The 13,427-nt window shown below is 43.3% G+C and overlaps 1 protein-coding gene across 1 annotated transcript; it reads right to left on the bottom strand.

The window, feature by feature from the left end:
* Positions 1-4,034: 4,034 nt before the first annotated feature.
* Positions 4,035-11,752, bottom strand: RFXAP (regulatory factor X associated protein). Its single transcript, XM_074982476.1, has 3 exons — positions 11,055-11,752; positions 8,895-9,002; positions 4,035-5,725 (listed from the first exon to the last, which is right to left on the bottom strand). The coding sequence occupies exons 1-3, from the start codon at positions 11,514-11,516 to the stop codon at positions 5,615-5,617; spliced, it is 681 nt and encodes a 226-aa protein (XP_074838577.1). The 5' UTR covers positions 11,517-11,752; the 3' UTR covers positions 4,035-5,614.
* Positions 11,753-13,427: the final 1,675 nt, after the last annotated feature.

Raw genomic sequence — 13,427 nt, 5'->3', positions numbered from 1 at the left:
GCTTTGCAATTTAAACCTTAAAGGTCTAGGGCCCAATTATGTTCCCATTCATTATACATATAGGCACACACATGCTCCTTAGCAAACTCTCAATCACATGAGTAAACCTTACACACACAGTCCCCTTGGAATCATTGGTTTCTCCATCTGAGTAAGGGATACATGATCAAGTGAAACTCAACGTTATTCTCAGTCGGCAGGGATATCGCATTCCTCAAATGAAAAGTAATGAAAATGATTATGATCCAAACATATCTATCATGTATTTTGTGTGCTTTCTACCTCCACTGCTCTGTCACCTATTTGGAGATTCTAATTCAATGTTTTAGGTTGTTTTCTGAGAGATTGGCCCCAATGCTGCAAGGTGCTTACTATCTAATAATAGGTGCAGATGCTCAGTAAACTGGTATTTCCTTGTACAATAAACCCTCAAAATACATGGCTTCAGGTTGCGTGTAACTCACTTTAATGCGAGTTAAGCACAACTTGAAGCTGCTGTGCAGATACCAGCCTGCAGGCAGCTAGGCAAGCTAAGAACCCCTTCTCCCTGCCTTCCCCCAGCCTCACTGCTGTCAGAACCTGCCATGAGGTCCCCACCGCTGGGAAGACACTCGGCTCCCAGCCCCCAGCAGCACTTGTCTCCCCTTTCGTGGCTGCTTGCAAGACCCAGGAAACTGACCATGGCTGGTCAGCTTCCCCGTTCCCACAAGGGGTGGGGAACTGGGAACCAAGCAACAGCCTGGTTCCCAGCTTCCCTCCACTTCCAGGACCCAAGATACCGACCACTTATGAGCTGGTCAGTTTCCTGTGTTCCACAAGGGACAGGGAGACTAGAACTAGGCTGCCTCCTGGTTCCAGGCTCCCCACCACTTGGAGCCAGGAAACTGACCCGCCCACCTGGTCAGCTTCCAGGCTCCTGCAAGCCCAGGAGAAATGCCTCCCCTCCACTTGTGTGAAAACTTGTGGTACGTGGGGGTTGCAGGAATGCAATCCCCATGTAACTCAGGGGTTTACTGTAAACATCTAATAAAAACATGAGAACAGCTCTACTGGGTCAGATCTATAGTCCATCTAGCCCAGTGTCCTGACTTCTAACAGTGGCCAATGCCAGGTGCTTCAGAAAAAATGAACAGAATAGGTAATGAAGTAATCCATCCCGTCATTCATTCACAGCTTTGGCATAGGAACACCTCAGAGCATAACTTTGAATCCCTTCCTATCCTGGCTAATAGCCATTGATAGACCTAACCTTCATGGACTTATCTGTATTTTTTAAAAAATACCTTTTTATACTCAGCTGTCACAAAAGTTTCACAGGACATGCACTGTGTGGAGAAATACTTTCTTTTGTTTACCTATTGATTTCACTGAATGACTCCCCAGTTCTTGTGTTATCCGTAACTAACATTGTTTTAATTATTTGCACCATACCAGCTGAGATCTTAGTCATCTCTTTGCCAACTGGAGTGAGCATAAGCAACACATCTTTAAGAAAAACAGTTAAGAAAAGATAGGTAACTGTTTTTTCTGGGGTTGCACCGTCCATGTCTCCAGTAGACATTTCACTTCGAATGAAAGAAAAAGAAAATCTAACAGAGAAGAACTCTAAAGCCTCATGGTTGTCACACATGCCAGAGACACAGATTCCAATGTCTACTTCAAGGACTATTTATTTTGTTCACAATGAAAGAATTACAACAAAAGATACTGAAAGAAACCCACAGTGGGCTAGGGCACACAAATGGGAAACCTGGAGTAAAGTTTCTGTTCCCAATGAGGCAAAATAGGGATTTGCATCTGTCTCCAGCATCCCAGGTGAGCATAGTAACAACTCAATTACTGGGAATAAAAGCTCACTAACTTGTTTGATTAAATCATCCAGAAAGGCATCCAGTCTCATCTAAAGACCTCAAGACATGGAGAAAAGACTATTTCTTTTTGTGGCTTATTCCAACAATTAATCATCCCCACTGTTGTAAATTTGTGCCTTTTGGATAAGCAAGATCTCTCAAATATATTTGTTATTCAATATATTTAAACTCTGAAAAGGACCTGCAAAACACACAGAACAATCAACCTCAAATAGATGATATCAGATCTGAGAAAATGTTAAGACACTAAAATATCACAGATCACCTATGCATTCAATCAGCTTTCAATATGGTAGATGTGTGTTGTGCTTGCACAGAGGGACATGTATGCATAAGCTATTATTCAAAAGTACCCTCTTCAACCACTGCATGCAAAATTCTAATTTTCAGATGCCAGTATCTCTCTCACAGCTTAAATAAGACATATGAAAAATATAGCTTCATTGTTAAACCGTTAAGGGCAATCTGTGAAATCTAATCAACACTAGCTGTTCTTTCTGTGTACTGGGACACACAAAACAACACACCTCACTAGTCCCAACATAACAATTCTGCTTTTTTGCTTCTCTTTTATTTTCATCCCATACGTTTTATTCTTTATATTCTAAATGAGATCAAGTTAGTTCTTGAATCATTCTAACTAAAGTAATTTTTTCACATCTTGAAATCGTAATGCTCCTAGCATGCCTTACCAACTCAGTAAATCACAAATAGCAAACTACTTCCTGATTTATCTCAGATTAGTAATGTTAGGTTATTGTAACACCCCCCCCCAAAAAAAAAAAAACCACGCACACTTTTCTAATAATTTCAGCTTCTCACAAATGATGCAAGTTACTGGTAGTTCATCTACATTACAGGATTTCCTGAATCAGACCTTTAACTGAAATGTTCACCAACAATTTAGATGGAATGAGTATTTAGTTAATGGTGCATTTTCCTGATATGTCATTCAAATAAAAATCTGATAATTATGTATTACTGTAAAAATTAACAGTCATCTTAACTCTACTAAAAGATTAAAAGAACGCTTTCTGATTCACTTTTGAATTTGACAGCACTTTATCTAGTCTGGTGGTTCACAACCTGGGATCCATAGACCCTTTGGGGTCTGCAAGGGTATTGCAGGGAGTGTGTATTAAAAATAAAGAGAGAAATAAAATGATCATAGAAAATAAGTTTTCAATAAATTGCGTAGTTACAATCTATTTTTAAATTGAGTATCTTCCAATAATGTTATTAATTGCTGTCTAAAAATCTATGTTGTGGTTTCCTTTTCATTTAATGAAGTATACAGCGTGTCTAGAATTGGCTGTGATGGGGGTCCATAAACACTTTGGGGAGGCCAATTGAGGGTCTGCATTAGTGAAAATGTTGGGAACCACTGATCTAGTGGATTTCCAGATCTCTGTGAAGACCCATTTCTTCTGGTTGCCTTATTAAAAAAAAGATACTAGAACTGGAAAAGGTACAGAGAAGGGCGACAAAAAACAATTAGGGATATGGAAGCTCTTCCACATGAATCAAGATTGAAAGAATGGGACTTCTCAGACTGAAAAGCAGATGAGGGCAGAATATGATAGACGTCTATAAAATAATGAATGGTTTGGAAAAAAAAGTATTCTCTACCCTTTCGGTAGCACAAGAACCAAGGGTCATCCAATAAAAATGAACAGATGATGTGACTCCAGCCCAATGGGGAGGAAACAGCAGCTCACAGAGCCACCCACACCTGCTCAAACCCCCTCCAGGCAGGGCCAAATAAGGCAAGGGCTTTAGTGACTGCAGCCCAGGGCCTCAAGCTAAGGGACCTCAAAAAAGATCTGGACTTTTGGCAGCCCACAGATATTTTTGCAAGGGCCCCAGACTGCAGTCATTAAAGCCCCTTTCTTAATCCAGGCCTAGATGGATGGACCACAGGTCTGACACAGTATGGCTGCTCTTACCTATGGGCTCAGCAAATTGCTAACAAGCCAGAAAACTTTAAAAATAAAAAATTTGATTGTAAAAATGATAATTGGCATGAGAACTCTAGGACAAGAATAGTGCTTAAGACTACTGTAACTTTTGTAATGTAACCAAAATGCAAGTTGTGTCTTCCCAAATATGTTTTCACAGAGAGAAAAGGAAAAAAAAAAGCACTTCCTATATACAGAGTAAAAATCTTGAAAATTAATTATTTTTAATTTTTGTACAACTATTTACATGCTGAAAACACAGTATCTGATTTTTTTGTTTTTTGTTTCCATCATTCAAAGAACATAAGCAGTTTTGAAATGCAGCAAAGTTAAAGGCTACCTTATCAGAGCAAACCATATGAATACAAAGGCAGAATGTAAAAATGAATAGGTTCAAATAGAAATAAGGAACATGAGTTTTTACAAAAAAGTTCCTTAAAGAACACTTATTGGTGCAAAATCTTGTATACAAAATGTCTTAAACATGTTTTAAATTAGAACAACCTGCACAATTCCAGACACATAAAATTGCTATTTAATATGTCCCCATTTCAACAATTTCAGTAAATACATACATCTCACACAACACATTTTAAAAAGTACGAGAAATATTCCTGAAAATGGTACTTAGTGGACCTAATTAAGAGTTTGTATCAGATCACAGTTTAATAAATACACTGCTATTTAAAAACTACTAGAAAATTTTAATAGCAACTAATTGTTTTGCAATCTAATGTTTGTATTCTTAAAACAGGTAAGCAAATTGTTAAAATTAACAATTATTAACTAACCAAAAACATCGGAGGATTAGAATATTTTTATGGAGCGCTTTTAAAATGATTGTTTTTGGAGATTACTGACAAGGAACAAGTGATATGGAATTAATTTTACTTTTTGCACATAGCTGCTATAACTAATCAACTTTCACTCTAATATTTAATTTTATTCACTTAAAGAATGGAATGAAAGTCACTTACAGCTTTCAAATCAAAGAAAATAAAATATAATTCTTATATTGGTTTATCCACAAGAGGTCACATTATTCCAGTATCGCTCAGCAAGTTACGGCCCACCACTACTGACCCCATTTTTTAAATATTACTTTTTGTGAAGTCCATGAGTACTTCATAATAGAAGGCCATGTAAATAATGAAAAAAAATCTTAGGTTACCTTTTTTCACTCTAGTTCTTCCTTTAAATGGCAATTTCACCAACAGGCTCAACCAGTGATTTGCATTCTTAACCATTAGTGCAGCTATTGCATGGCATTAATTTGTCTAACTGTTAGTGCAACAGAATCTAATGACTCCAAGCTTCTTATATCCCTGAGCAATTGATGCTACTATGTGCCATCCTACTGAGTTGGCTCAAAGTCAGTACTTTTGTTTTGTTTTACAACTTCCACAAAAACTAATGGCCTCTTCTTTCTTCAATGACTGCCAAAGAGTGACTACACTGACACTATGAAATCTTTCACACAGTAATATGTTTACTTTATAGTGGAAGACTGGTAGGAGAAGCAGGGGGTGCATAAGGAGTACTGATACCATTATTTATCTAAATTATTATGAATAAGTAGAATGGGGAACCAGATTCCTCCAGATCTGCTCACAAATTTGTGGACATTTATGCAGCTCAGAACCCCAAAAGTGCATCCACAAATAATACAGCAGCAGCAATGTCAGTCTTCCATCTTAATATTTAACTTGCCTTTTTTCACTTATGTAGGAGACATACTCCTCAACCACTTCAACACGAGATTCTGCAGTTCAGTCTTTGTTCCCCTCACACAGATGTGCCTGGAAACTGTTGCTGCCTTTGTTCCAAAGCCTGTTGACTAAGCAGTTGCTGCTGTTTCCGCAGGAACTGTACCACCTCTGGACTTCTTAATAAGGACTTAAAGAAAGAAAAGAGGATTTTTTAAATTGACAAAGTATTTAAAATAGACAAAAACTATTTTGACTGTAATATGTGAACTACATATTATATCTGTTTGTTCTAATACTTGATAAATGGAAATTCAATAAAATTAACATTATTACACAAATATGCCCACCCAAGTGGGAACAGTTTCCGCCATTACAAGACCTACAGAAAATGAATGGAATCAACATTAACACCATCTCCAGGTAAGAAACATGGAGATATGTATGTCTCTTAGAACCAGAAGGGACCTCAAGAGGTCATTGAGTCCAGTCTCCTGCACTCACAGCAGGACCTATCACCATCCCTGACGGATTTAAAACAAAATACAAAAAAAAAAAAAAAAAAACCCTAACATGCCCCAGACCTTTGAAATGATCCCTCAGGGATTGAGCTGACAACACTGGGTTTACAAGGCCAATGGTCTAATCACTGAGCTATCCCTCCACCTGACCCAAGTTGAAATATGTCCTCAATACACTACTTTGCAATACTTTTGATTTTTAAACAAAAATAAAGTTACTGTCATATAGACAATTTAAACATTAGCTTTTAAAAATGTTTAACTGCACTTGAATTTTCAACTATAGTTCCTGTATTCTGTACAGTAAATTACCTCAAAGCCCTGCTCCTTTGGAGAAGGATTAAAGTGTGATTTCTATAAACTATGTCTATCAGGGATGGTTTAGACAGTACTTGGTCCTGCCATTGGGGCAGGGGGCTGGACTCGATGGCCTCTCGAGGTCCCTTCCAGTCCTAGTGTTCTATGATTCTATTTACAGTTTATCATACTAAACTGTCACCCGATAGAAACAAACAACATTTACAAAAGTGTGAAAGGAAACACTGTCCTGTCTGACTAGCGAAGAGGGTGGGAGTAAAAAGTTTTGGGCTCTATTCCTGGCACTATAAATACCTTGCTATAGACCTTGGCAAATCACAACTTTTGTGCCACAGCTTCCCCCCTTCCCATCATCTGCAGCATAGGAATAATTATCAAACTTTCAGAATGAGTTCTTAAAGTCCTTTGTGATCGTTGAATAAAGGCACTACAAAAGTGCTACATATCTACTGTTTCATTAAATGTTTTCATCCCTGTGCTACTTGGTATTTTCCCCAAAGCCTGTTCTCTTTTGAAGTTGTTTACACTAAATATATACTTTTGATTTATGAGATAATGTCCTCCCCTCTTTCCCATACACTTTGCCTCAGATGGGAAATATTAAAAGCAAAGGGAGTTTCCTAAAGTAGTATTTCTGAAAGGTGGAGGGGAAGAAATGGGCAAACCACTGAAGGTAGCAACACAGTTCAAGAACTCACGCTTCACTTTTCCTGTTTGTGGGAAGAAGCATGAATGTCTGAACAGCTTCATTGTGTAACGGCCTGTAAAAGGAACATTTGCTTCTCCAAGAGCATCCGGTTGCTATATTGCTAGGGAAATAATAAAAGTTTTTTTTTCAGTTGCCATTACTAAATGGAATGTGTCTAGTGCAGCTAAGATTGTACTGTCACAGTCAGGTATGCAGCACAAGAACTACAATCCAATAGCAAGACTAGTTGAAAGAATTAGAGAAAATTTCCCTTTCTGGACGCTACTGCACAGTTTGAGACATTAAAGAGTGCTTCTTCTATATAACAGAGGGAAAGGAGAGCCAAAATAAGGTTACTTTGCTGTAAATTTAGGATTCTGAAATCTTTTCTTTGAAGACTTTCATCTTCAAAATATCTGGGACCTTGAGTCCCTGATTGGAATCATGCCCACAGATGCCTGCAGAGAGAACTACAGTAAAATAATCAGGACAGATTATGATGCTTCATTGTTGGAGGTAGCAGATGAGCAGTTTGAATCTCTTGTGAGGGAAAGAGACTAATGGCGAAGGTATAGTACAAACACTCATAATGAAAGTCAAAACTGCTAATATATTTAAGTTCTCTCCACCATCTAAGTGACTTCAGGGAAGACAGCTAGTGAAGCTACAAGTATAATCCTGTGTTTACTATAATGCAAGAGAGATGTTAGTGTTTAGTAACCAGTGATTCTCTACCTCATTATGGACTACATCCAATACTATGTGTTTGGCCCTGAGGATGTCACATGGGCCACAGTTCTGTGTTGACTGAGCTGCAGCCTGGCATATACTATCATAAAGCAAGGTAGTTGAGTTTAAAGCAAGGTCTAAACTAGGAAGAAATAAAAATTGATTTAAGATATGCAACTCCAAATACAACAATTGCATAGATGGAATTGACGTGTCCTAGATTGATTTTTCTGGTCATCCACACACACAGGAAGGTTGACCTCCCTCCTTGCACCAATGAGGAATATCAGGACCAATGGTAGAGCCCTGATAGTTCAATTTAGTAAATCCCTACCAGATCCTGAATGAGTCGATCTTCCAGTAAGTGCAGACATACCCTTAAATCAATTTTTGCTGCTGACCCCCCAGTGCAAGGTCAATGGGAGAAACTCACCCATCCACTTCCCTTACCCATCCTGACTGCAAGGAACGCTGGGGTTGACAGCAGCACCCTGATCATTCAATTTAGCGCAGTCCCACTAGGTATGCTAAAACTGAACCCGGGAAAATCAACCGCCAGTGCACTGATCTTCCAGTAAGTACACATGTGCCCTAAAACTCCTACCTTTTTTCCTTATACTGCTATGACGGAAAGCTTGCTCTGGAACTACATAAAGATGTTTATCTACTATTCTACTTCACTGTAAAGCAAAGCTGTCTTAACAGAGTAAAACATGAGAGTAGATTATGAATGCTATCTATGAAAAGAAAAGCTACGCACTTCTCTAATAGTACGGAAACGTCCATGTTAAGCTAATGTAACTTTAATTCATATGCGCTTGTGATTATTCGTATTTGTGTTCTGAGTAGATATCAAAATGTGCATCTTTCATGTCTACTGTGATATTTCAGGGTTTTTTTTGTTTTTTGTTTTTTTAAACACACACATACCTAACACAAAAGCAGTACATTCACTCCCACGTTTCCAGAGAGCCATCACTTAACTTTCAGTATATATTCTGTATGCATCTTTAAGAAAAGATGTGAGCAATATAAATTTCTCAAAAACCGGTTCTCAAAATGCAACCCTGGTACCTTCAGTCATGTGAAGCCACGGTACTCACCAGCCTTTTCTGATTCAATACTTGTTCTAAAAGAGTAGGTCTTGCTGGGCGATCTCCAATTGATCCTGTTCTTTGTTTTGTAACAGAAACTGAACCTTCAACACAATCCTGGACATAAAAGACAAAATAACAACAAGAAAGACAGATACAATGCATCTTTTACTTCTACAGCTGAAAAACCTCAGAATAAAAGAGCCTGCCTCCCCTTCCTAAGCTGTGGGAGGCCTCAGGGATTAGAGCACTAGCCTTGTAAATCTAGGGTTGTGAGCTCAAGCCTGAGGTGAAGGGGTGTTCTAGGGTTCGGGACAGGTTAGATTTAAAAAAAGTCTCTCAAGGATGATGACAGGCCCTGCTGTGAGTGTGGGGGACTGGATGACCTCACAAGGTCCCTTCCAGTTCTTCCACTAATGCATGCCAGAGAGGAAAAGAATCTACCCAATATTCTTTCTTCCCCTTTCCCTTTGTAATGTTTCCAGTCTCCACTAGCCACAATGAACATGACTTCAGAAAACTGTGAATTAAATCCTCATCAAGCTACTACAGCTAATAAAACAAATCTATTTGATTCAAAATTAAGTCATTGGAAACAGCCCAGTACTCCCTCTACACTTTTTAACTATTCCCTGAAAGCAATGTGTGTCTAGAGCAAGGGAGGCCCAGCTGTCACTCTTTTGAAATGACTTTGGAAGGAAGGGTGCCACATGACTTACGTGCCCCATCACCTCAGGCTTCTGCCTGAGAGAGCACGAGGGATCCCACAGATTCAAGTAAAAGTGGGGTTGAGGCCCAGAGCCTAGGCAGCTGCCTCCCCTGGGACTGTAAGATTTGCCACCCTTGCTCTAGAGTTTCAGGTTGGAGGACAAGTCAGACTATATTCACAGGTAGGTCAATTTCAGTCACATTTCAGTGCAGATAAGGTGCTAACTTCACAATACCCTGCAGATACCTCACACTTCTCCCTGGCTTTAGGTGGCCCATGCTATTTAGTTTGCTAACTAGTCTTCCAACTGAAAGGTGTCAGGCTAATACCTGTCCTAGCACCTTCTACTTCATCACTGTCAAATGAAATGAAAAGACCTATCAGAACATCTAGCTCTCTACCCTAAGAAATGAGCACGAATGTCTACAGTGCTTGAAAGCATTTAATCAAGTTTTAAATGTCAAAAAGCTCAATCTTCAGTAGATGCATATGCAGCATGTACATTCCTTCTTGAGTCTCACGGACCTTCAAAACCTAGTGTAGATACTTCATAATGGGCGGGGGGAGGAATTCGGCCCTTTCCAAGACAGTAACCACCATTTCTTCACTGTACAAACTGCCTCCCATCATCTTTTTTTTTTAAATTCAGTAGAAGAAATGTGGTTTACTCCTTTTCAATACTATTCCAAAATATAATGCATGGATAAAACACAAAGTCTGCTTGAAAGCTCTTTATAAAAATTACAGCATCTATCAGAGCCTATACTGTATAGAATTTGGAGCTCTGAGCCAAACCTAGCTGAGGTCTAATATTGATTCTGCCCCAATTTACTGTGTCATGTTTCTCAATTTGGAGATGTGAAGATGTTGGGAGTCTCAGTATAGCTCTGAATATTTAAATATGTTATACAAGAATTAACATACTTAAGGCTTCATAAGTGTAGCAGACAGGAGGGCAGGAAAGTAGATGGACAAACAGCTATTCCCTGTAAGGCTTTCCCCTGCACAGTAACCTGTGAATAAGCTGCAAATGGATTTCCCTTAGATACTAAAATTACTATTACTGGACTACTTGGGCCACAAGAGAGGTGCTTAACCAACTGGAATGCACCAGGACAGGAAGGCACAGAAGGCTAAAAGGCTGGTCAGAAAGAGCTCATTGCAAGGGGGGTGTAGGAGCAAACAAAAAGGTGGCAGATCATGTGAATAACTAGTGCCATGCCGCAGCGTAGTGGAAAACTTGTAGGGTTAGGAGGCTCTCCAGGGGTGAAGATGCCGCTCCCACACGCCTGTAACAGCAGCATGTTGTGTCAAGCTAGGTAGTCTCCCACTGGAGGGGAGGCCCCTGGCTCCCGCGATTCGGGGTGCTGCAGAGCGGGCCACTCTCGCGCATCGCGGTGCGAGGCTGGCGTGCAGCCCCTGCCAACCTGTGCCCTGCCATCCCGACACTGACCCCTCACCTCGGCCCGCGCACTGCCCCCAGGGGTGGCGGCGCCGCCTTGCGCTGCGGGCGCCCCGGCCCCGCCGCCGCCGCCCCCCAGGGCCTGGTCGCTCTTCTTGCGCTTGTACTTGTCCTTGTACATCTTGTTGCGGTGGCGCTTGCACATCCAGGGCTTGCGCTGCTTGGCCACCTGCGTGGTGGTCTCGCTGCAGCCCTGGTACGTGCAGCTCTTGTAGACCCCGCCCCCCGCAGGGGCCTCCCCGCCCGAGGCCGCCGCCGCCTCCTCGTCCTCCAGCTCCTCGGGGCTGGCAGTGCTCTCGCCGCCCGCCGGCTCGCCCTCCTCGGCCGCGTCCCCATCGCCCTCGCCCGGGCCCAGCTCGCAGAGGAACATGAGGCCGCCGGGAGTGTCCGAGGCCTGCGCGGGGTCCGGGGGCCGCACGATCGCCCCCGCCGCCGCCTCCTCGCCGCCGCAGGGCTGCATCACCAGCAGCGCCAGCTGGGGCGGCGAGGAGGAAGCGGCGGCGGCGGGGCCGGCCCCCAGGACCCTGCTGCTGCCGCCCGAGCCTTCCGTCCCGCTCTCCCCGGCGCCGAGCGCCTCTGAGCTGAGCTCCGGCCGGCTCCGGGCCGAGCACCACAGAGCACCGACTGCGCAGCCGCAGCCGCGCAGACAAGCGGCCCGCCGTTCATTCTGTGTGCCAGCGCTGACGCTTAATGCGCCTGCGCGAGTTCAAGCGCGGTTACCAAATGGGTAGCCCGCAAGGGGACCGTGCTGGAGGCGCGACCGTGGGCGTTAACGGAGCGTAACCCGAGACAATTGCGGGGCGTGGGGCATCAGCGCGCATGCGTAGTGCCGAAGGCTGACGTGACAGCTAAGGAAGTGCCAGAAAACAGGCTGACACAGTCGCGCGGGGCGAAGGGGCGCGGATGAGGAGCGCGCGCCTGCCGGGGCGTGAAGCTCCTCGGGCACGTGGGGCGCTTATGCGACACTGTCGCTTTTGCCGCTGAGCGCTGTGTGCCGCGTGTGGCCAGGGCAGCCCCACTGTACTGGGGTTGGGGGCGGGGCGGGCGCCGAGCCTACCGAACACATCAAGACGCGGGCACCCAGGCGCACGTGTGCGCCCGCTCGTTCTCTCTCCAGCGTCTGAAGTACTCTCTCCTATACAGTCATGTCCCGCTTCCTACGTGTGAAACTGATTTCTCCTCCCTCAATGGAGCACTTTACATTTGTCCTTATTTAACTTCATCTTATTTACCTCAGGCCGTTTCTCCACTTTCTCCAGATCATTCTGAAGTCTGACCCTGTCCTGCAAAGTACTTGCAACCGCTCCCAGCTTGGTATCATCTGCAAACTTTACACTCTGTGCCAATATCTAAATCACTGAAGAAGATACTGAACAGACCTGGTCCCGAAACTGATCTATGCAGAACCCCATTGCTATGCCCTTCCAGCGTGACTGTGTATCATAACTACTCTTTGAGACTGGTTAGCCAACCCAATTATGCAACCATTTTATGGAAGCCCCATCTATGTTGTATTTCTCTAGTTTATTGATAAGATGGTGCAAGACTGTATCAAATGTTTTGCTAAAATATAGCACACCATGTCTGCCGCTTCCCCCTTATCCAGAATGATTATTATCCCATCAAAGAAAGCTATAAGGTTAGATTGACATGATTTATTCTTGACAATCCATATGGATTGTTACTTATCACCTTCTTATATTTCTGATGTTTGCAGCTGGATTATTGTGGCATGACCACAATGACCAACCTATAACAGAGCCATCCCTACCAGTTTTGGTGCCCTACACAGCCCAATCATATGTACTCTCCCACCCCCACCCCTCATGGGAGGAGAATAGCTGTGCTCAGGGCTGTAGGCAAGGAAACAGCAGGTGTCAGGCTCACCCCCCATGCTCTCCACCAGCCACCGGAAGTGAAGTGATCTAATCCTAGCCTTTTCCCCTCCCCCAGCTCCCAGCCCTGTTACTTTGGGGAGAGCATTGGGGGAAGGGGTAGTATTGATCCCCCCACACAGTCACCAGTGGCTGAAAGTGGAGGGACAAAGCTGAGAGCTAAGAGAGTGGGTTGAAGCCAGCTGCTTATGGTGCAGGGGTTAGTGCAACCCCTGCTGCCAGTGCCAGGAACCCCACTAGTCCCCCAAGCCATGTCACTCGGAGGGTGGGGGCTTGGGGCAAGGGTTGTATGGAGCAGAGTGGGGGTGTGAAGAAGTGGGATTCAGAGGTTGCTCTGGGCCCTGTATCCCCCTTAGCGATGGCCCTGCTGGGCACAGCCCTCAGAAGGAGGGGTAGCCAGGGGATGGGGCTGGCTACTGGAGCTGATACAGCCCCATATGCAACTGACGAGGGCACCACGGAATTTGGGGCAATTT

Source organism: Carettochelys insculpta, chromosome 1 (genome assembly GCF_033958435.1).
Source record: "Carettochelys insculpta isolate YL-2023 chromosome 1, ASM3395843v1, whole genome shotgun sequence".
NCBI lineage: Eukaryota > Metazoa > Chordata > Testudines > Carettochelyidae > Carettochelys > Carettochelys insculpta.
Note: the sequence above shows the minus strand (reverse complement) of the source record. Positions and strands in the feature narration are given on the sequence as shown.

Excerpts from the sequence above, each read along its gene's own strand:
- RFXAP (XM_074982476.1), bottom strand. The coding sequence starts at position 11,516 with ATGCAGCCCTGCGGCGGCGAGGAGGCGGCGGCGGGGGCGATCGTGCGG. Across the intron at positions 9,003-11,054 it reads GGGGCAGTGCGCGGGCCGAG|GATTGTGTTGAAGGTTCAGT; the intron begins GTGAGGGGTCAG and ends TTTTATGTCCAG. Across the intron at positions 5,726-8,894 it reads TATTGAATCAGAAAAGGCTG|TCCTTATTAAGAAGTCCAGA; the intron begins GTGAGTACCGTG and ends TCTTTCTTTAAG.